Raw genomic sequence first — 23,803 nt, forward strand, 5'->3', positions numbered from 1 at the left:
GTGTTAATGTCACAAAAACAAAACATTTTCATCCTTTTACCATTTATTAAGCAGAGTGAATTAAGCAATGTGTCTGTGTTATGCCACCACTCAGAACATTTCAGACTGTTGAATATACAATAACTCGGTAAATCAGTATATCTACAGCACATGTAGAGAGAGCAGAATCATACTGTAGCTTATTTATAGTTCAATTAGTGGATGTGAGCAAACATAACACTGGTAATGTGGCATGTGGCATGGCTGGACTCCAAAACCATCACATGGTTTAAGGAATATATGAAACACTGAGGACCTTGGTTAACTTAACCATTAAGTGAAAAGAAGACAGATACCAAAATCCTTGCTGTGTCTTTCACACCACGTACAGCACAGAAGGAGATTTCATGCAAATTAGTCTGAAATTTCCCCTTGTGGGACTAATAAAGGTATATCAATCAATCAAATGCAGAGCTTAGTTTATAAATCACAATGTATTCAACCCTATTTTAAAGCAAACTCACAATCTCTACACTTTGTTGCATTGTGGGTTTAGTTCTTAAATAACCATTAGAAGTAGGAAGTCCCTTCATACTGCAACTAATAAAAACATGACATCACTAATATTGAAAGATATTGAATCGCCATAGCACTAGTAAATATAGCCTACAAAAATAACCAGATCAAAAACAGAAGCTTGGTAAAGTTCTGGTTTGTTAAAAGGCCTGCAGTATAGGCTTGCTCTGAAGCTAGGTGTGCCTTATAAATTGGCAACAAAGTCTTTGAACAACTGCAGACCTATTAAAATTGTGAGAAATCATTACAGAATAAAAGAGCTGATAACAGTTTATGTTTCACAGCGCTGGCTTTTGCTGATTTTTAAGGCCACCCAATTAATGTGAAGGCTCACAGAGCAATGATAACAAGGAAGTGCACGATTCTGGTATTTGTATTTTAATCGCCTAATGACAGGAAGGCCAACGGGTCAGCTAAAAAATAATCAGTGTACTCCTTTGAAACAAAACTGACTATGCAAAATATAAAGATTAAAACTAACACATCCATAAATAAATAAATATATATCTATTACAAAACAAAATATATACGGCATTTTCATTTGCACTCGGGGTGTCTCTCTCTTCAGGCATTCATTTGTTTTCAAAATGAGATACTAGCTCAATAAAAATATCCTCTAGGAAGAACATGCATTTAAAAAAGCAAGGCAGCTGAAAACACAAAAAAGGAAAGTGTGACAAACATTAATATTATCTCCTCTCAGAAAGTGTACCATTTTGAATGTGTCACAGGGCTGCTAATGACAGCAGCACTGTTAACATGTGCATGTACAAAGTAGCCTTTCAGGCCTATTGTACAGTCTCCTTTAACAAGCTCACATATACATGTTACATTTTTTGCATACTAGGTAAATTAAACTCTAATGTCTATTAGCAAATTTTAAAAAAGCTGAAAATTGGACTAAAATTTGTGTCTGACCTGTTAGAATGATAGTTTTTCCAAAGGTTTGTCAAGTGCATCACATTCATGCATCCCTGCAACCGTAGAAAAACACCCACAGATTTCCAAGGAAATCCACATCTGCGAGGCACTCAACTGTGGCGAGCAGCAACAGCTGAGTGACAAACCTGAGAATGTTGTCAATTGAAGCAAACACACCCCAAAACATGCATTTTATGAAGCTTCACTATCTTTAGCCTAGAGTGAAAGCAAGTCAAAGTGTTTTTGTGATAAGTTTTTAACGTCTTTAACGTCTCACATCATAATAAAGGAGAAATGAGATACTAGGTCAAGAAAGGAGAAAGCTACGGTTCCAAACAGTCTAAGTCAATGACTGTCTTCTCTTTCAAATAAAAAATATATTAAAACACGATTATGGAGTGCACAAGTAACAACCAAAGTAAAAGTGTCAAAATGTTATATGGCATATTATTAGGTACAGTAGCCTCACGCAATCTGATGCATTTGTTTGGATTTGAAATGTCAACAGTACACCTGGTCCCTATTTCATACACGTGACAAATATTCCTAAAACAAACAACATATAATGAAGGAAAAAAATAGTTGAAACTTTAATTTTAATAATGGTAAAATTAACTGAAGATTGCTAACACTTCTCTTTGGATCTTCACAAGTTCTAACAGGAATTAGTAGGATGTTTCTGAAAATGCAACCAAACTAGCCTGTCACCATACAGTAACTCAGATACGAGTCAAAACCTGGGACCTTGTGGATAATGACACCGCTATTTCAGGGTTGGAGGGTCCACAGACACACAAGAGGAGCATCAGATATCTTTTTCATTTTGACAGTTTGCTGATGACTCGAATGAGAGCACCATTTTCATCCTTTAGTCTCTGGTTGTCTGACTTGAGCTCTGTTAAGACCTAGAAAAAGAGAGGGAGAAAACAATATTAGAAAACCAGGGAAATATACAGCTTTTGCTGTGTCATTTAAATGGTTACTTGACATCTTTGTGACTTAAACCAGGACTATCCACTGCAACTTCAATCACCACTAAAGTTATCTTTCACTGAAGTTTAAAGTCAGGCAATGAGGACATGCTCTACAGTACTTGATCATGCAGTGTGGTGTGACAGTGACAGTATGTCCTGAATGTGAAAAGTGACAGAGAATGAAGTCAGAGAGAAGCAAAGTGAGGGATGGTCAATTCCCCAAATCTAGGTCATGTCCCTCATGAGAAGCAATGACTAAAAATAACCACCCTCTTTGTCAAAGTATTTCCCCTCTACTGGAGACAAACAATAACCTTCTGCGCTAGCTGGGACACGTTACCGCAACTGGTGAGTGAGCAGAGACGTCTTACGTCAACATGTTCCTGCCCAATATGTTGAATATTAATCCATAAAGTGAGAGTGAAAGCCCCACTGTGTTGGCAATCCTATGTTGTAAATTAAAAATTAAATGATAGTTTGATAGGTTTGGAATACGCTAGACGAGATGACCGATAAATTATCAGCGGGCTGTTAATTTAGATTAGCATTAATGAATAAAAGGCAAGCAATTTTCCTGTTAGCACCTTTAAAACTGTTTGTTTAATCTGTACAAAAGATGAAATGAAAAAGTTGTGGTATTATTTATTAAACACCTGCTTAGACAGCATGAAAAATATTTCCAAGAATGAAGTAAAACAACAACAGGCCTCAAGGGCGGGTGTTGCAGATTTTAGATGTGTCCTTGATCCAACACAGCTGATTTAAATGGCTAAATTACCTCCTCAACATGTCTTGAAGTTCTCTAGAGGCCTGGTAATGAACTAATCGTTTGATTCAGGTGTGTTGACCCAGGGTGAGATCTAAAACCTGCAGGACACCGGCCCTTGAGGCCTGGAGTGGGACACCATTGAAGTAAAGCAGGGGTCTCCAATCCCAGTCCACGAGGGTCGGTGTCCCTGCAGGTTTTAGATGTGTCCTTGATCCAACACAGCTGATTCCAATGGGTAAATTACCTCCTCAACATGTCTTGAAGTTGTCCAGAGGCCTGGGAATGAACTAATCATTTGATTCAGGTGTGTTGACACAGGGTGATATCTAAAATCTGCAGGACACCGGCACTCGAGGCCTGGAGTTGCCTACCCCTGCGCTATATCATATACACTGAAATGTGTTTCATTTCCTTGCATCATGCACCAATTACACCCTCACAATCTGGCATTTTGTTTAAGCAGAAAAATTTCCCATTATTTACTCCTACATATAAGTGCTAGTGTTGACCCCTCCACCACCCCAGCCTCCACATGCAGACCCTTCTATGAATATTTAGTCACTAACCCCAAATTTGAAATAAAAAAAAAATGTATTTGTAGCTAGTGATGAAATTGCAGGCTAGATGCCAAACTGTAACTACATTGGACAAGAAAATAAATCAGTATTTCCTTGTTATTCCACACTCATTTATAGCAAGTCTACTATGGCTTTGTTTTTTTTCTGTAAGTAAAACAAATAATTTGTCAAGCTCTGCAAATATTAGTCATTTAATCATTAAATCGAAACATTTTGCCATAACTTTAACAATTCTTTGCTAAAGTTAATTTTGTTGTCCCTAAAAATCTTTAAACCATTATCAGACTGCAGGGTGTGTTTCTTGGGGTTTGATTTGATTAGCTGGTGAGATGTTTCCATTTGTTTCCAACAGAAAATATGCCATACAGACTTTAGAGTAGAATCGATCCTAACACTCAGAAAACAAAAAAAAAAAAGGCCATTGGGCTTATTTCCCCAAAATGCCTAATGATACCTTTAATTTCACATGTCCACTGCTCATTAGCAAAAACATACAAAATTATTGGTACGTCTGCACCCCTGTCTCATCCAGTGACAAAGCACGTGTTCATTTTCAAGGCTAATGATCTGACACGTTTCATTTCCTTTGGAAGATTCAATAGAGTGGCTATTACCTTGGAAAACAACTTTGCATTGATTGCACAGCACATTGCGCAGGACTTGAATATATTTAACTGTGAAAATAAAAGCTGCTCACAAGGTGCTTCTATTTTCCATGATGCAGAGTCCTAGGTGTTTATGCAAAATGGCAACCCCTATGTAAATAAATAAATGCAGCTTAAAACACAGTGTTCATTTCTAGCATGCCACACAAATCTACCTAAAATTAAACTTCAAACAAGGCTTTGTGACAACTGTTTTGGAGGAAAGGGGGCTTCAGGGTTGGTCTAGACCAGCGGTCCCCAACCTTTTTTGCGCCACGGACCGGTTTATGCCCGACAATATTTTCACGGACCGGTCTTTAAGGTGTCGCGGATAAATAGAACAAAATAAAACTAGTACCGGTACCGAAAAAATGAAGATTTATTCATAACACACGTGAAAAGACCCAGGAAAACCGAGTTTACGATAAAAACGATAACAAAATAACGCTGAAAACCGATAAAAACCCTGAAAACCATACATTTCACACCTGAGCCTCAACTCTCGCGGCCCGGGACCAAACGACACACCGGTACCGGTCCGAGGCCCGGGGGTTGGGGACCGCTGGTCTAGATCATAAAGGAGATTAGGTTTAAAAAAAAAAAGTGCACAGGAGGATGCATTGCAGTGTGTGTGGGGGGGAGAGGGGTGGGAGGAAAGCGTGAGCATCAAGAGAGTGCAAGACCTGCCTGAGAGGAACACAGCAGAGGTTGAAGGGGCTGTAGAGGCACCAGAAGGAAAGAGAAGTAGAAATTATGTGGCTGAGGAAGGGGAGAAGAGGAAGGGGGAAAGGTCTCAGAGGATCAGAGGTCCTCTGTCTCCGGCATTGAGGCCGTCTCAGAGAGGCGGGCGAGGACGCGAAGCATGGCTCTATTTTCAGCCAGGAGACACTCGTTCACTCTCCGCAAGGTCTGGACCTGAGCCAGAGCAGGGAAAGCCTGCGTACAGGAGGAGAGAGATACAGAGAGGGGCAGACAGAGAGAGCATGCGGGGAGCAGGCCATGTTGCACAGAGAGATACTCATACAGAGACTGCAGCCATATCCGCTCATACAAGCATGCACCCACACAGCAGCATAGACAGGGGAAATCAAAGAAGCACAGCTGAGGGATTTATCAGAAATACTTACATAAACAAATATTTACACAACAGAGATATTTTGAGAGAAAATACCATAAGCTGCAACAAAGCGAGGAAAGTTATGAAGCCAGTTCTACTTGGATTTGTGCTCATCAAAGGTGGGCTTTATTGGGAAGAAGTGAGGTGTTGACTTTTTATTATATGCATAGAACTGCAAAGAAGATGGAATAAAATTCATAGAAAGCTAAAAAAAGAGAGAAAATAATGAACACTGCTATATTTTAGCCTTTGCACAAGAGCCTCTTCAGATAAAAGTCAAAGGAATGGAAATCATTTATTTCCTCCCTCTTCCTGGCCTGACTTTTTTGAGGTAAACCTCAATGTGGTTCAACATAGCTGTCTGTGGTTTGACACCACTGCTGAAGGTAAACCGCAGACCAGACACACACACATATACACATTATTCAGGGCACTTGTGGCATTTCAGCCACCCAGACAGACAAGTTTGTGGAGGTGAATGTGGCAAAGCATGACATATAAACGAGGACACCCAGCTTCGCCTTGCGCACATTTATGAAAGCTGCCTGGTTTGGGGACTTTTCAGCTCATGCATTAAATGTTCTCTTGGATTAAAACAGCGCAGTTTTTGGAAAGGTGCCCTTGGCTGTGGTAAAGAAAAGGACACAGTGAGCCAAGGATGCATAATGACCAGTATCCCTTATTACACTCTTTTAATATTGAGCTGTTTGATATTAAATCAGATCTGACTACACTCTCAGGTTCTAGGGGATCATTTCTACAGAGTTACTATTCATTAGGTTTAGAGGCTGTCAAGAATAATTGAGCTTTTCCATTTGAAATGTAAAACCCAGCAGAGTAATCTGACACTTTGAGTATTACCACATTCCCATTATTTTAAGAGGGAAGATCGACACACAGTGCTGTTGATGTGAAAAATCCATAACTAAGGCTAATTAAGTGCAGAACTACAGGGCGGGTAGCCCAAAACCCCAAAATGCACCCCTATTTGCAAGAAAAGTAACTACAGCAAGCAAAGGCAAAGATGTGCTGTTATGTATCATTTATAGGAACGGAGAGTAACCTGCTCAGGAATTCTGACACTTGTGGTCATTGAGTGTCACAACTGCAGTTTATTGATTTTGTTTATTTTATTGGATTTTCTTTATAACCGTATAAACATCTTTTTTTGACACATCTATACCTCTTAAAGGCTACTGCTATTTTTCCTTTCCAGTAGGTGGTGCAATTTGATACTTATGTGGCAGCAATGAAACAGCTCCCCCATGTGGAGAATCTGATACTTGCTAAAAGTGAAGAAGTGACTTTGTGAGAGAGTGCAAGCCAGTTCTCTGAGGTGATGTGCTCCCAAAGCTTTTACGCTCTAAGCTACTGTTACTGTTGAGAGGATAAAAAGTCCAGATGTGTAAACATGCCCCAATCTCTGGCACAACAGAAACATGTGAGGTGATAGGTACGTATCAGTCACACCTCTGTATCATAGCAACCACTCACCGTCCCCCCTTCCCTGAGACAGCTTGCCCTCAGGGCTGGTACCCACAGCGAAACCGCAGTGGGGCATCCTGCTGAAGGAACCATGACAATACGGGGGTCAAACATCTGCTGCTTATATACCACGCTGCTGTTGTACGTTGGAATTCTGCATATATTATGCAAACCGAATTCCCGAAAAGTTGGGTTTTATAAAAATAAAATGCAGAGATTTGCAAATCTCATAACCCACATTTTAGTGAGAACACGGAAAGCATGTCAGTGTTTGAATTGAGACAACTTTAATGAAAAAAAAGCATCCCTTCTCCTTTTAATAATAGTCCATAAACATGAAGGAATTGAGGAGACCAGTGTTGGACTTCTGGGAGAGGAATGCTGTCCCATTCTTGTCTGATATATGGCTCTAACTGTTCAACAGTCCAGGGTATTTTTAGCTCCATGATGCACCAAATGTTTTCAGTGCAGGCAGCTCAGTTCAGCCCCTGGATGTTTTTACTACAAAGCCTTGTTGTTGTTGTTGTAACAGGGGAAGTAGGCAGTTTAACATTGTCTTGCTGAAATATGCAAGGGGCTCCCTGATTGTTGCTTTAAAACTTGTATGTACTATTCAGCAGTGATGATGCCTTTCCCTATGTGCAAACTGCCAATTCCATTTCCAGTCATGGCATGCTGTGCTCACAGACAGTAATTTCTGGAAGTGTTCCTGAGGTCAGTGATTTCATGCCTGTTTTGAATTCAGTGCCACCTGAAGGCCCGAAGATCACAGACACCCAGTAACACTTTTGGCCTTGTCCCATGTGCACAGACATTTCTCTAAATTCTCTGAATCTTTTGATGATATTATGTACTTTAGATGGCGAGATATTCAAAGTCTTTGTAATTTTAACTTCGAGAAACATTAACCTGAAATCACACAATTTGCAGACACAGGTTGGTAAACCAATGCCATCGTCTGAGAAAGTCTGCCGCTCTAAAATGCTCGTTTTTACACAATCATGTTACTGACCTGTCGCCTAATTAGTTTGCAAATTGTTCCACCAGCTGTTTCATTTTAATACCACTTAATTTTCCAGCCTTTTGTTGGCTCCATTCAGACTGTCTTGAGATGTGTTCCTGCCATTAAATTCAAAATGAGCTAATATTTTTAATGAAATAGGAAATGTTTTCTTTGTTCAATTGTGAATAAAATACAGGCTCACAAGATTTGCAAATCATTGCAGAGTGTTTTTATTGACATTTTACTTTAACTAGTTTTGTGTATTTTTTCCACATTTTATTTTATGCTGGTTGGTTCTCTCGGGTAATCAAATTATAATCTTATCGTGTAGTTTGTAATTGCTTCCACATAAATTGCAGACCATTTTTACTCAGGCCTGACATCTCTTTGTAGTTGTGCCCTGTGTTTCTTTGTGAGGCAGAATACACACAGAGCAACACAGGAATGTCTCACAAAAGCAGGTCTTTTGCGCTTGGATAGGGTTCGGTATTCAGCTGGAACTAGGTCACAATGTTCACCCCAACAGTGGGATAAGTGGAGCAGGGGAGCAGCAGCACAGGCTCCTCCTTAGCCTGGCAGGAAGTGGCCCAGCAGAACACTGTGGGTAATGAGCCTGAAGCACTAACCTTCTCTCTCCTTGACTCCAAACCCACCTGGCTAACCACAACTCTGCAGTGAGCGATATGTGTGTTCTGCTCTGTAAAAATACTTTAGGTGTGCTTGATTTAGAATGAGTGAAAGGGGCTTGGCTGGAGGTACCGGCAAGGACTATCAGTATTATAATGTTTTTTGGGGAGAAAACATCAATGAGACAAATTAAGCACAACTTGTGTCTGAGACAAAATAGATGCCATTTAAGTGAGTACACACTGTTTTTGCATGGACTGACCTTTAATTCCTCCTCCATGTCTGACACTCTTTTCTCAAGGGTTTGTTTTTCCTGTAATTAAAGAAAAAAAAAACTGAAGTAAGTTCTACTGGAAAAATGAAAGGCTATAAGACTATAATTTGAAGTAGACAAGGAAACTGATTGGAAAGAATGCAAATATATGTAGTATTATCAAGGAGAAGGTTGTTAAGACACTTACCCTTTTTTCTGATTCAAGTACTGAAGATCTTTCAGATATTGTGTCGTGTCTCTAAAACAGGGGTAATGTTAATGGGAGAAATTTATTAGAAGAACTGGTTTAAATTTTAATCATGACTTCACTGAAGAAGTAAAAAGTTAAATCTTTCTTCAAGCACACAGGAAGTGAAGGGATGAATGTGAGTTTTCTGTAGAATGGGTCAAAGGTACCTGAGTGACTTTCTCCAGTTGGGAACGTATCTTGGCTAGCTCTTGTTTGCTCTCCTGCAACCTGGACTTGAGTTTTGCATTTTCATGCAAAGCTTCTGCATACATCTAAAATGTTAATAAAAGGAAAAATATAGGAATAGATTTGTTATAGAAAGTCTTAGTATTTGAATTTTGATAACCAAAATATTAATGACGATACAAGGCATAAAAAGAGTAACAACAGACAGTTTAAGTTGAACCACAGAACTCAAACAATATGTAAGATCATCGATTATATTTACATAAATACAGTTTTTTTTTCACAGTAGCAAAAGCTTTTTCAAAAAAACCCAAGCCTAAAATAACATTACTTCTTTTGTTTCTGACTATGACATGACCAAATTGAGTGTGCATTTTTTGTTGATATCTGATTATGTCTAACCTAAAAGGATGATGGTGATGAATGCTTATCACAATTGTAAACTAATTGTAATGCCCTTCCTGATGCAACCCCAAAGGAATTTGTGCCTCCTCCCAGTAAATGTGTAAACCAGTAGACTATGGAGCCACTTTTGACTTGAGCATGGTCCCCGAATTTCAAGGAGGGATCAGGGGGGAAGGGGGGTCTCTGTCTCTGTCGGTCTTAAAAATAATAATGTTAAGGTATGTTTATAGTTAGGGTTAGCATCACCTGTCAACATCTATTTAAGTAAATGTAGTAAAAGTACATATAGAACTGTTAGCTTTTTCAAAAACCTTACATGTTCGTGTCTCTCCATGTTTCCTGTTTTATTTTGAAAGCTCTGGTGTTTCCATGTTCAGTGTGTTTAGTTTTACTTTTCCCTGTGGCGTCATGATCATTTGTGTCAGCTGTGTCTCCTCAGGTGTTTCCACTTCCCTCATTACCCTCCTGTGTATTTAAGTCCTCTGTCTCCCTCTGTTCTTTGTTGGGTCATCTGTCTGTCTTCATGTCAGGTCACGTCAAGTCATAGAGTTTTTCCCTCCCACTGTTCCGGTCCGTGTTCATGCTCATGTTTGGTTTATTCCATTGTTATGTTGTCACATGTTCCTGTTCAGTTTCATGTTCTTGTCTCTCGTCATTGTTTTCACAGTTAGTTTAGTTCTGCCCCAGTTTAGTTTTCAGCTTACTTTCGCCTCACTTTGTTTTTCAGTTTTTTGTATCAGCCGCATAAAGGCTCGCTTTTTGTTTGATCATCAGCTCATTTCTCCTGTGTCTGTTTTTGGGTCCGCTCCACAAACACAACATCAATCCCCGCCATGACAACATGAAATCAACAGTATTACCACTTTTACTGTATAGTGGCATTGCAGGTTCATAGTTCCATATACGGGTTTGATGCAATCTCAGTAAGACATAACTTCATTTCTGCAAATACTTGAATAGGGAATATTACAATAGTAAAATACGATTACAGGTCAAAAGTTCCTTTCTGACACTCGTAATCCCATGAAAGCCCAGTTACATTACTGGGACATTACACTACAAAAATAGATACAATGTGCATAAATCTAAAGGCAAATTGTATCCAGGACTGCAGCTTTGAATCGGTAACATTAGAATGTGTTTTTGAAACTGAGAAAAGAGTTACTACCTTCTTATAGTCTTTGGCAGTGGAGTCTTGTTCCTGTTTATTCAGTGCAGCCAGCCTTGCCTCTCTGCGCGTGTATGAGCTGGTGCGGCCCAGTGACTTGTCTGTAGCACTCTCTCCAATGGAATCAAATCTAGAGGCAACACAGCTCTTAGCCAGTCTGCAAGGCAGCTTTATTTACAGTGTTTTTTTCCTCTTACCTGTTACAGTTCTGTAATACAGAAGAAAAAAGCCCAAATCTTACCTTGACACTCTGTCATGCTGAAAAACAAGGAATAAGCCATGTTAGTTTGACTAGCAGCATGGAATCATCACACTGTGAAAATATTCTGTCACGGTTAGATCGAGTCCTGTTCATTTGATATCACCAAACAAAGGCTTGGCTGAGAAATATTTTCCATTTTGAGACAGCAGAGAACAAAAACAAAACTTCCAGTTGAATTATCACAACATGCGATTCATGCTTTTATTACATCCCAGCTGGACTATTGTAACTCCTTATATGCTGGAGTTAGCCAGACCTGCCTGGCAAAGCTGCAGTTGGTCCAGAATGCTGCAGCTCGTCTTCTGACACGTACTAAAAGATGTGAACACATTTCCCCGGTGCTTGCCTCTCTTCATTGGCTCCCTGTCCACTTCAGAATTAATTTCAACATTTTATTGTTGACTTACAAAGCCCTGAATGGACAGGCTCCCAGGTATTTGTCTGACCTCTTGCAGACTTGCAGACCCCCTTTAGATCTCTTAGATCAAGTGATCTTTTGCTTTTAGCCGTACCAAGGTCGAGGCTGCTTCATAGAGGCGATTGAGCATTTGCAGTCGTAGCGCCTAAGCTGTGGAACAATTTACCCCTACACATCAGACAGGCTCCTACTGTCAATCTTTTTAAATCTTATCTTAAAACACATTTTTATTTACTGGCTTTTAATACAGCATGAGAGTTATTTGTTAATTCATATTCATAAGTTATTTTATTAGGTATTTTGTATTCTTGTACAGCACTTTGGTCAACGCTCCTGTTGTAATTAAATGTGCTATATAAATAAATAAGCTATAAACTATGTTTGGACGCCTTTAGTCCCAGATGGAAGAAGTGCATGTAGAAGTAGGATACAATTCTCCCCAACACTGCTCTGACAGGGTTCGCAGAGGTCAAACCTCCCCGGTGAGCCTGGTTAATCTTTTAAAATACGCTGCTGCAATGAGCATGCCTGCAGCACAAATATGACATAATGACATCAGAAGTCAAGTATTCCTTGCATGACAGGCTGCCGTCTGACCTCAGACAACAGTCTGATATCAAACTGTCCTGGCAGGTCCCTGCTATGACTAGCCCAGTCTAAGTGGCTGCCAAGTTGCCTGTTGTGATCACATTCTGTGTTTGTTTCCACTTCACCAAGCAGCCTGGGCACTGTGCGACAGGAGGAGTTGCGTATGCATACTGTTCTTTGGCTGTATTTGGTTTCTGTTTTCAGAAATTACGTTACCTCAGAGATGTCCCTTTTAAGGGACCTATTTTTTATGGCTATTGACTGCCTTCCTGCATTACTTCATAGTCATGTGAAAAAGAACGTTTACACTATGGGACACTATGCAGTTCTGTGAAAAACTAAGTACGCCTCATGATCCAGTAGCTTGTAGAATCACCTTTAGCAGCTGTAACTTGAACTAACTGTTTTCTGTATGAGTTTATTAGTCTCTCACATTGTTGTGCAGGAGTTCTTGTCCAGTCTTCATTGCACCGTTGCTTCAGATCACTGAAGCTGAACAGTACCTGTTTATGCAAAACACTTTTAAGGTCCCATTGCGTTGTGTCAATCAGTTTGAGGTCTGGATTGTGATGGTGCCATTGAAACACTTTGATTCTGTGCTTCTGTTTCAGATTCGTTGGCATGTGTGGGATCATTGACCTGTTGTATGACCCAGTTTGGGCCAAGGTGTAGCCATCAGACAGAAAGCTGCCATATTCTTTTTTTGAAAGAACAGGCTTTGTCCTAGAAACCCTTAAAACAAAACCCATATGTCTTCAGTTGTTTTCAAATAGTCGATACCAGCTATCATACTGACTGAGCCTTGCATTGCATTGGTCTGACCTGTCCAGGAATTTCACCCCATATTTAATCTCCATACTTAGTTTGTCAAATGACTGCAGAGAGCCCTAAACAAAACTGGACTAAACAAACACTTGCTGCCTTCAGCCGATAAATGTGGTTATGAGATGATGAGGAGAGGTTTTTTCACTGTTCATGCCAGACTGGAAAAAACAAGTAATACAGTGAGAAAGGCTGGCATGATGTGAGACCAGCTTGATCCGTGATCTCTGCTGCGGTCTCGTAAAACTTCCCTAAATTCATAGATTTATAGTTGATCTCCAGCCAGGCAAAGAAATCTTTAAACACCTGTGTTTAGAAATGTTTGGCAATAAACATCAAGTGTGGTGGTCTAAGCTGTTTGAGACAAGAAGCAGATGTTAAAAGAATGATTTAGAAAAACAGTATATGTTAAAAGCAATGGGTATTCCTGCATTCAGATTTAGTGAGTTAAGAGGAGATTTTACACAGCATCGTAGGAGCTGTTCCTCAGCAAGTGTTTACATAACTGAGCCACTGCTGCCTGTCCTTATGTGGTCATGTGCTTCAGCTGAGCTATCCAGGAAAAAACAGACCTCCCTGACCTCAGATGAAAAAGGGCTAAGGATGGAGTGAAGAAGAGCTCTCACTCACTCCGATCTCTTTGTGCAACAGCAAGGAGATTCCTCAATCAGATTGTGTAATCATTCATTAAGCAGCAGGTTGTAAGAATGCATTTTCATGAAGCCTGCTTTTGGAGATATGAACCAAACTGTACGCAAACCTATTTCACACTAAAGGATTAGGAAATTGGGGAAATTAGGCTTTTTTTTTTTTTTTTACACTTAATACCAGTGAAACCTTGAGCGGGTCCTGTGGGGATTACACTGCCAGATTTTTGAGAGCAAGTCCTTATACGACTAATAAACGCATAACATCCGCATTGAACCGAAGCCAGAAAATGAGCCATAGTTTGAATTCTACTTGTGATGGCAGCTGCACCAATCTGATTGCCTTGTTAGGAAAAATTGAGGAAGGAAGAAGTGCCACATGTAACTTAGCAAGGCAGAGCAGAAGAAGGAGGAGCAGATGAACAACAGTGTGTCAGACTGGTGAAAACAGCCTCAGAAACAGTGTTGGCTTTACCATGGGCACCCAGTAAACAGAACTGTTTCCAGTTTTATTAGCTTGCCTGGATCAACATCATCAGAAGTATACACACGCAAGCCACCTGCATGAGCTCACTGCTAGAGCGTATAAATGATAATGCTAATGTCAGCCAAGAAAATCATAATTAGCAGACTCTTCACACTCCTCACTGCCTTCTCTTCCTTTCCACTTTCTGCCACAGCATCACTCCTTCAGAGCGGGCTAGTTGACTACAGTAGGAAAATCTGAGCTACACCAGTGCAAATGACACTACACTACACACACATAAACTCATAAAAAAATCTTCCGCATTCACTCACCTTTCCCTACTTCAGCCAGTCCTCCCTCTCTACAGTGTTAACTCTTTACACAACATCTCAGAGCTCCAGGCAACCAAGAGCATCTTCCTTGTTTTCAAAATGACCAAATCAAATGTGGAAATGGGTTATTTTTCTTAAATAACAGTACTTGGAAACATTACTGCCTATTAGGACATATTGTTACTATCGATGCTTTAATTCATATGTATTACGATTACATTTAGTGAGTCCTACCCAAGTGGCCTATCTCTTCACACAATAGCATCACACGATAAAGCAAATGTGTGAAATTATTGATGGGGGGACTAATTTGAGTCTTTGCTTTTCGTGGAACATCAGGTAATTTTTTTTAAATCTTTCTGTGGACCTGCAGAGATTTTTACAGGAAAAGTGTTTGGATCTAGTGCAATTACTTGTTTGCATATTCAAGCATTTTTTAATTTGAAATAAACCTAGTGGGCTGTGATTTCTGAATGCGGGGGAATGGAGAGCACATATTTCCAGAAACATAATGAAGCAGAAGTAGCAGAAACTATCTGATCTGACTATCTCAGCTATCCTAAATTCTTCCTTCTGTACAGCACGTGGCTTAATGTGCTTACTTACATTTCACCACTGTGAACATCTGCCAAATGTTGAGTGTCTGCCAATAATGCAAATGTGTTCCTGTTTACTTTGACTTCCTGCTGCACACAGCTGTAACACATATTACATTGGTACAATTATTGCATCAACCTGACTCCACGGCTTTTTCTCTCCCAGGAACACACTGCCAATTCAGATTGGGCTGGCTTCATGGAAAATTAAAGCCAGAGTTTCCCCGGCAGAGAGAGACTGACACTTGTTGAAATGCGAGCAAAAGAATCCAAACATCCACCAGAGGCATTCGCTGCTGGCAACAGTGCAATAATAATGAGTGTATCTGTAGTGTTGCGTGACATTACTGTACGTGCTTCTAAACAGACAGGATCCCATTGTGTTTGGGTATTTTTCCCCCCTCTTTTCTTTCTTTCCCTTTAAATGTGCCTGTCACACAGAGTTCAGCTCAGTCTGATGCACTGACATAAGCAGTCAAACTACGCCCGTGAGAATAAGCCACTTAGGCAGAAAAAAAATAACAGGAAATTACAGAAGGAATGCTTCAATCCAAAAGTCTTTTCCAGAAAATGTGGTCAGACTCTGAGCGCTTCAGAGCAAATACTTGCCTCGCTTTCACAAGCCAACAAATAAGCTGCGATAAGTGTCTGAAGAATTAGACAAATACACATTAGTAAATGAACTATTAGACTGTTGATCATATAATGATGTTTTTTTGTTTAACTGTTAGTATCCCAACAGCAGATGTCCAAACATATATGCTGCTATAATATATATCTATATATATCTATCGTTCAAAGTCAAAAAATCTAATAAATTAACTGACAAATTCTTCAGCTAAATGTCTGAACTCTTAAAAAGCTGCTTAATGATGCGTCCAGTTGTCTTAGATGAGTCAACAAATCAGCCTGGTCTAAGGATTAGTCATCAACATCTACAGAAAATACTATTCTTTCTTTGACTTTACAGAGGGGTCATACTATAAAGTCCCTTTACAGATAAGTAAAGAGTAAGATAAAAATGAACTAAGAGTTGTGATATTAAAGTTATTTAAAGCCACTGGAATAAAGTACCAAAAATTGCTACAATATCACAAAAAAGTATCACATTCAGTTTTTCCTGCAAAGGTGCACCGCTCTAGAAATAAAGCTTACTCTGTAGTTTTTTTCTGTAGGGGACGGAGACGATGGTGGCGATTCTGTCAGTGACTTCCTGGTGCGAGTCAGGTCCTTGGTGCGTGGGTAGTAGGATGACATCTCCCTCCTCTACCCCGGACAGGCAGATCAGCTTCTACTGTAACATTCACCGAGGCCACCACCAGATAACAGCTGCACACACGCACAGATTCCCTCAAGCAACAGGGACACAGATGTCCATGACCGTGCTCCTGGGGAATCCTCAGCAACAACAGGTGTGTGTGTGTGTGTGTGTGTTTATATGTCTGTTTGGTGTTTCAGTGCAGCCACAAATGTCCCAGAAGTGGACACAGTTGCTGCTAAATCTGGAAGGATTTCAAATGTGTGGTCACGCCTTCTTCAAATCTCAGGCAGTTAAACAACAAGCAGATAAAAATGTTAAAAAGAACCACAAAACAAAATAATCTCTGGAGATCTAAAGAAAAAGAACAATTCAATGAAGAAAGCAAACGAATGAGTATCCCTTGTTCTGCTCTGTCAGCACTGAAGTCCGCTATGAAATGCACAAAAGTCCAAAACAAGACAAGAGAGAAAAAGTTTGTTCCCTTTGCTGCCTCTTCCTGAGTTCCCCAAAGTTATACACTCTCTGCCATCTCCCTCCCTCTCCTGCTTTCTCTCTTCTGCTCCTTTCACTATTTGGTCACCCTCTCGGTCCCTCTGCTTCCCCAACCCCCAGCCCCCTGCTTCTCCCGGCTCTCTTCAGCTTTGGCAGCTTTCTGTGGCAGCCTGCCAGAGGCTCTGCTATGGACAGACTCGGCACTGAGGGCTAAAAATTGTCCACCGATGTGAACAGGGATAAGAGGAGGTGGAGCACAAAGCCAGAGTCAGGAGGGGGCTGAAGCAATTTGTATCCTGGTAGGTCAACATGCAGTATCACCTGAGGAGCCATCAAGAACTGTAAAGTGTCAAGTAACTCTGTGCGCCCTACAGTGTGATGGAGAGGGGACGTTGCCAGTATTAGTGCTACACAGTGTTAACACAGAGCACTTGTGACACATCTCCTCTTCCTGAAACTGAAATCTTGTTTCATTTTGCCCACAGCCGTATTGATTTTAGTTTTAGTTTTATAAACTTGCCTATTGATAGACAGGTTTATAAATAGTCAACATTTTATTAAAGAATAGTTGGACATTTTTGGGGAAATATAAATTATTGCTTTCTTGTCAGAAGTTATTTGAAAAGACTAAATGAATTCTCAGACTTGTGTGAAGCTACAGCCAGCAGCTTGTTAACTTGGCATAGCAAAAACACTCGAATAAGAGAAAAACAGTTCGACTGGCTCTGTTCAAAGATTCTAAACCTGCTTCCCAGCATCTCTAAAACTCTCTAATTAACATGTTACGTCTTATTTTGTTAATTTTTTTTCTCTCTGGTTGTTAAACAAACAAAATTTATGTTTTAACTAATGAGGCTCAGCAGGGACAGAACCAAACAGTGTTCCCTGCTTTTCCCTGCTAAGCTAAGGTAATCCGGCACTGGCTCTGACTTCATGTTGACCATACAGGTGGTATCAATCTTCTCACCTAATTCTTGGCAACGAAATGAACACGGGTGTTTCTTAAAATGTCAAACTGTTCCTTTAAACAACCCAGCAGTAACCCCTTACTTTCATAGTCAGCTCAAGCTGGCTCATTGCTGTCTTCCTTTTATAGTGAGGTACGCAAGCACTTCACGGTTCTCTATACTCCCTCATCCTTGCTCAGGGCAAATAGATAGAAGGCAAGATAGGACTGCAAGAAACTGAGCACAGACACAGGGGAGAATCAAAGAGAAGTGGAGAAGCTGATGTGTTGTGGCTTTTGGTTTAAGGCTGGAAAGTCACCCAGACTAGAAATCTAACAGGTCTTAATTTTCCAACCCAAGTACCATTGCCTGCATCTCTAACTTTTACAGTGCTTGAATTTTAAGGACAAATACCATGGATTGTAAGTTCTAACAAAACTGATATTGGAATTAGGTATTAGTTAGAGTAGTCTAGCAGTATATTTACATTAAACATTCTAACTTGGAGACCCTCTGGAAATAAGACATTAAATTACACTGGCACTGGTTTTGGATAGTTGTGTTGAGAATCTAGCCCAGCTGGAGTTCCTTCTGTCTGATCCTCACCCTTAGCCTTAGGATATTCCATATGGGATGCTATGCTCATGCATTTTAGTAAAGTAGAAAATAAGTGGCTATCAAAGATCCCCTGAGTGATAGCAGAAATGTGGAAGTTAAGTTTGGACTACCACTCAGATCAAATTTCATAATGTATTCCAGGATAAAAAGAGGTATGTTTGAAGTGGCATTCTTGCTATCTCTGCTTGTCACCCTTAAGTACCAGAATCTCTATGTTGTCTCACTCTGCACCTGTCTTTTTGTCTGTTGTTGGAAAAAATCATAAAAAGAACTGTGGAAAATCTGTTCCGATAATCATGGAGTCACGCAGAGGTCGACTCTATCGATGGGCAGCCTGTCCAGCTTCTGGTAAAATCTCACTGCTCTGTATGATTATCACAGACAGATATAGTACCTGCTGAGATACTCTCGTATTACTGACAGATCTCTGTTTCAGATTCCAGCACAGGCTTACAGCCAAATCTCTGACCTGGAGTCAGCTCACATGGACACCACTTTCCATTCATACTGTATTACTAGGACATTCATAATCATCTATTATCAGGATACAGTCTTGTATAAGTCAAAGCCCTGTCATCTATGTGTCCACTTTGCTTCCATTTCTCAGATGGCTAGATTATCTAAAGTGAAACTTAATAAGTGAATTGCCAGATTTTACCCAGTAGGAGTAATTAGTGATTAAATTTGTCAGTGCTTTTGTCAGGGGTGTTTCACCGATAGCATGCAGGTGGAGGGAGAAGAGTAATAGTTAAGAATTTAAAGGAGAAAGGAAAGCCAATCACTCTGAATCCAAGGGTAAGATTAAACTGAGACCGTCTCAGTTTTGCCCAATATGGTATGGAATGCTGAGACACCTCAGCCATGTGATGTGAAGAATCAAAATGACTTAAAGAGAGTGGGGGGTTGGCTATCCAGACTATCTTTCTGTGAGATATTATCCAGCACTTCTTGTTACGGTACTCTGTGAACACATGCTCGACATTTGTGATTGCAGTACTTCTTAAAATATTGCATCAGAGATCAGAGCGCAGCTGCCTTTGAAGCACACTCAGCTTTCAGGTCAGGGAGGAACAGAATATGAACATGAAACAATGGTGCCAACAGATATTGACTTACACACAATATTAAAATTAGAGTGGTGATGCATTTAATACCTCCATGGCATTGTAATAAATGCCAAAAAAAAACCATTTAGTAATTTTGTGAAGCATGAGAACTGATTATCACATTTTTAAGTTTAAAATCATTCTCAAGAAATTTCTATGTATCACACAGAAAAGCTTTGTAAATACTGGCCTCCTCTGGAACAAGCTATGGATGGAAAAATAGATTAGATAATCCTTTGACTCCATCTAGTGGTAGATGGTTAAAATCTTTTGTGAAACCACCATTCGCCTCTTGGTGTGTGTGTGTGTGTTATTAAAATTAAAGTGCATAGATGTTTTCCACCTACCTTTGCAATGTAGTCTGAGCCTTCAGTGTCAAAGCAGGGCCGTCTTTGTTGATGCTTAGCAGCAAAAGTCAGCTGTGCTGAATCTGCAATGTTCTGATTTTCATCTCTCCACCATCTCTCGCCAACTGGACATATAAAGGAAGTGTGTGTTTTTATTATTATACTAGATCAATACTAATAATGGAAAATAAAGACATGCTTTATGATTAACAAACTGAAGGCCTAATGTTCAGATTGAGGTCTTCGTGATTCTGAGCTCTCAGAGCTCAAAAACTTCTTAAAAATTATCAACTGAAAACCAAAAAAAGTGATTTAATTCCTTTAATAGTGTCTTAAAACACAATTCATGTGCTCTGTGTCTGCATTTTGTAACACAGCCACTCCCAACCCCCCCCCCCCCCCACACACACACACACACACAAACACACAAAACAGCCTTCCATGAAAAGTTTTCTACCAAACTGTACTACTGTACTGTGCAAGTAAAGTTTATTTATATTGTGCTTTTTATAAACATATAAGTCACACAGCACTGCACAACAGTTAAAACCAAATGAAACAGAATTAATATCAATAGAGACGTATGTTAAAATAGAATCAAAAATAGATAACAACATAAATAACAAAAGAATGTCAAGTGGAGGCCTGATTAAACAGATAATAGTTACAGGGTAACTTTTATCAAATACTTCACTACCTACAAAGTACATTTTAACAAGTTATGTTTACTTAAAAACAAAAAACAACAGTTTTTGTTAAGATGTTTGAAATGACATTGAAAGAACAGTCCTGAACATCAAAAACTGTCCAGAAATCATTAGGTGGACTAACAGTCTGGATCATAGTGACCTGCTGCTAGCACATTTTTTGTTGTTGTTGTATTATATTTCATGGAACCCAGAACAAAACATATGGATCATGAAGCACAACAGAACACGACAATCAAAAAAAATTCTGATGTTTTTCTTACCTCTGAAGGAGCTGTTGCAGTAAGGCCGGTGCGGAAGGTCAGGCAGGATTTCTAATCTGGTTTCAAAGTTACCCTCCTGCACATTTGGAGTAAAATAAAGAAGAATACAGAGATAAATCATAAATTTCACCTAAAGCTTCAAATCAGCCACATCTGAGGCAGAAAACGATTTCTGAATAATTCTGTCTTGTAACCTCGTCCATTTGGCTCCAGTTTAGACTGACATCAGTTGTTTCTGTGTACTCTGTCACACCAGGCTGAACTCTTCTATCATCTGTTAAGCTCATCCGCAGACAGGACCTGTCCTCCAGTCTGCTGCTATCCTCATTTTTTCCATCTTCCAGGCTGCTGATCTTCTGAGCCTCTTTCAGGTCAGTCAGAGTCATACCCTGCAGGATATTCACACAGCTTCACATGTGTGAACAGTTTGTTAAATCTTTCAAAATCTAAACGTGTGTCAACCATTTCAGTACCTGTGTTAACCTGCGAGTTTGTCTCGCATGGCGAGATTTTGCTTTTCTCTGAGATTCTGCTTCTTCATCCCTGACAGGGGTCAGATACGACCTGGGTTGGGAAAAACACACAAATGCATAGGTGTAATTAGTCTGCAAGAGGCCACAGTCATACCTATGAAGAACCAATGTTTTAAATTAAAAAATGTAAAATCAAATCAAGTCAAATGGGACATTAAATTTAGTATCTAACTATCTAGGTATTATTAACAAAACAAAGCTACATACATGAGCAATAATAGACTATATGCCGCAATTTAGGTTTGCATTACAAACCTTAACAAATCCCAAATCTACTTACAAGCTTCCGAAATTTAGTAAAAATTTCTAGTATTAATTGTACACAGCATAATCAAATAAAATCAAATACATTCCATTATTATGTGGCTTTTATGTGACCCAGTGTTACAACAGCAAGTATGTTAAGCTGCTAACACAGCTTTTCTGTGATAGCTGAACACACTTCTGTACTTTTTAATAGTCTGTCCTGGCATTCTACTCTACCCACTTTGACAGGAAATCAGTGAATCAACATGCTCTGAAAAGATGCAAGCCTGATATCTATGGCTGTCTTCGTAGACACAAATAAAAAGCTGAGCAAGCATCAGTGGGGAGGCTCATGTTTTACCCACTGAACTGCTAGCACTGCCTCTGCTATGCTTTTACTGGTATTGATCTTTCAGTTGTGGAGTCACCCTGAATGTTCACTGAGATTCAATGGGCTGCTCAGCACAGCAGCACAATCTAGTGTATGCAAAGTTCAGGACTTGGATTCCATTAATGTGCATAATTCTACCGACTGATAAAGAAAATAATCAGGAACAAAAGAATTTAGAACCCAGTATAGCAGCCATCTCTGCTATACTGGGTTCTAGAGGCGAATGCTGAAAAACCAGTACTATTACATGTTTTACATTTCGGTTTTATCCACCCACTCTTAAAAGCGAAAAAACTGCAAATTACTCCTCTCAGGCCACATACTCAAACAATTTCTTTTTAATCATCTAGAGAAGTTAGCAAGAATAACAGCCTTAAGACAGTAATTACTAATGTACATTTTTAAAAAAGCTAATCAAATAGATCAAAGGAAAATATGAATTTTCAGCCCCATATGCAACAATCCCAAGGCTCACATCACATTAGTTCTTAGAGGCCTGCAGCACCTGCACAGAGCAGCATAGTTACTCTACATTAAGATAACAAACATCAGGCCTTGGAGCCTTGCCAAAATGGTCGCTTGACAGATTGAAAATCTAAAAATGAAAATGGCTAAATAAGAATCCATGAATAGACCAGCATGACTCAGCCCCCCCATTGAAACCTACCTGCTAACAAATGATTGCATGGTCCCTGTGGAAGGTCAGAGACTGAAGAACTGAGACAATGCTGCAGGGATGAGAGGGAGAGGCTGGAGAAAAAAGGACTCTGGAACTGGCCAGGGTGAAGAGAGAGAGAGAGGAAGAGAAAAGGAGGGGGATGGGGGCACTTCCTGCCTGAATGATGCATACACAATCAATTTAGGCTCCTATCTACCAAGGTCTGATGCAAGCAAGTCTATGCATACTTCAGCTGTGCATGTGAGCAGCAAACACATTTAGCACTTTATTTGAAGAAATAAGGAGACTATTATCTTTCTTTATCTGGATTATTTGAATCTTTGAATTCTAAAAAGAAAACAGAATTGTGCATTAACCAATCTAGTTATTCATTCCTTAGTTTATTTATCCACTTACTTCAGGATTAAACCTTATCCCATCTACACATAGGAAACTTAATAACTAAATGTACAATTATGGTTAAGTCAAGGCTAAATTTAGCTTCTATAACTAATGAGGTTGTTTGCTAAACTGAGATGAATATAGATATATCGATATAAGCAAGACACAGGAAGTATTGGAATCCTTTTTTTCTTTTAAATAACACATTTTAAAACTTTAAAAGTTTAGCAGAAATTTGTGGAAAATATGTATTTATCATATTTTACAGCATATCAGTCCATATCAAAGTTTTGTTTTTGGGTTGTTTTTTGTTTGTTTTTTTTTTACAATTTTTTTGTGTAACACTAATATTTCATGAGGTCAAAGGTATATTTCAACTGAACCTTTAGAAGACTAAAAGTATAAAGAAGCATAATATGGAGATTTATACCTAAACACTGCACCCAAGATAGCATACTTACATATTAAACATGTTTAGCAAAAGATGAAAGGTGTGACACCTGGCATGCTCAGCTGAATTTTGTTACATTTTGTGGCAAACTGGTAAACCAAAAAGATACATAATTTCTTTATACAGCGGAGTAAAACTATTTTAAGTGCACAGGAAAGTAACATTTTTTAGTGTTAATAACTAAAGTTTCAGTGCTCATTATAATGTCATCCAGTACTGTACAACAGGCTCAAGTTTTTAATAAAACTAAGCACTAATGCACTAATATGGCATAGAAGAATGCACTTAAGTTTTAGGGACATAGATAACATTTGA

The 23,803-nt window shown here is 39.4% G+C and overlaps 2 protein-coding genes across 4 annotated transcripts; both read right to left on the bottom strand.

Annotated features, from left to right (window-relative positions):
* Nucleotides 1–36: 36 nt before the first annotated feature.
* On the bottom strand, nt 37–16,877 carry LOC134619330 (protein phosphatase 1 regulatory subunit 12B-like). 3 transcript variants are annotated; one of them, XM_063465096.1, is made up of 8 exons: nt 16,222–16,877; nt 11,177–11,193; nt 10,936–11,065; nt 9,344–9,448; nt 9,135–9,185; nt 8,936–8,986; nt 7,053–7,120; nt 2,281–2,381 (listed from the first exon to the last, which is right to left on the bottom strand). In XM_063465096.1, exons 1-7 carry the CDS (start codon nt 16,321–16,323, stop codon nt 7,082–7,084), a joined length of 495 nt encoding a protein of 164 aa, XP_063321166.1. In that variant the 5' UTR covers nt 16,324–16,877; the 3' UTR covers nt 2,281–2,381; nt 7,053–7,081. The 3 variants fall into 3 exon arrangements, with proteins under 3 accessions (XP_063321164.1, XP_063321166.1, XP_063321165.1); XM_063465095.1 differs by having other exon boundaries at nt 7,053–7,123; XM_063465094.1 differs by lacking the exon at nt 7,053–7,120 and having other exon boundaries at nt 37–2,381.
* A 26-nt stretch (nt 16,878–16,903) lies between these two features.
* On the bottom strand, nt 16,904–22,729 carry LOC134619227 (protein phosphatase 1 regulatory subunit 12B-like). Its single transcript, XM_063464999.1, has 6 exons — nt 22,645–22,729; nt 21,281–21,371; nt 21,002–21,196; nt 20,808–20,883; nt 19,838–19,962; nt 16,904–17,029 (listed from the first exon to the last, which is right to left on the bottom strand). Exons 1-6 carry the CDS (start codon nt 22,662–22,664, stop codon nt 16,904–16,906), a joined length of 633 nt encoding a protein of 210 aa, XP_063321069.1. The 5' UTR covers nt 22,665–22,729.
* Between the last annotated feature and the right edge of the window lie 1,074 nt (nt 22,730–23,803).

This window comes from Pelmatolapia mariae, linkage group LG20, assembly GCF_036321145.2.
Source record: "Pelmatolapia mariae isolate MD_Pm_ZW linkage group LG20, Pm_UMD_F_2, whole genome shotgun sequence".
Classification (NCBI taxonomy): Eukaryota; Metazoa; Chordata; class Actinopteri; order Cichliformes; family Cichlidae; genus Pelmatolapia; species Pelmatolapia mariae.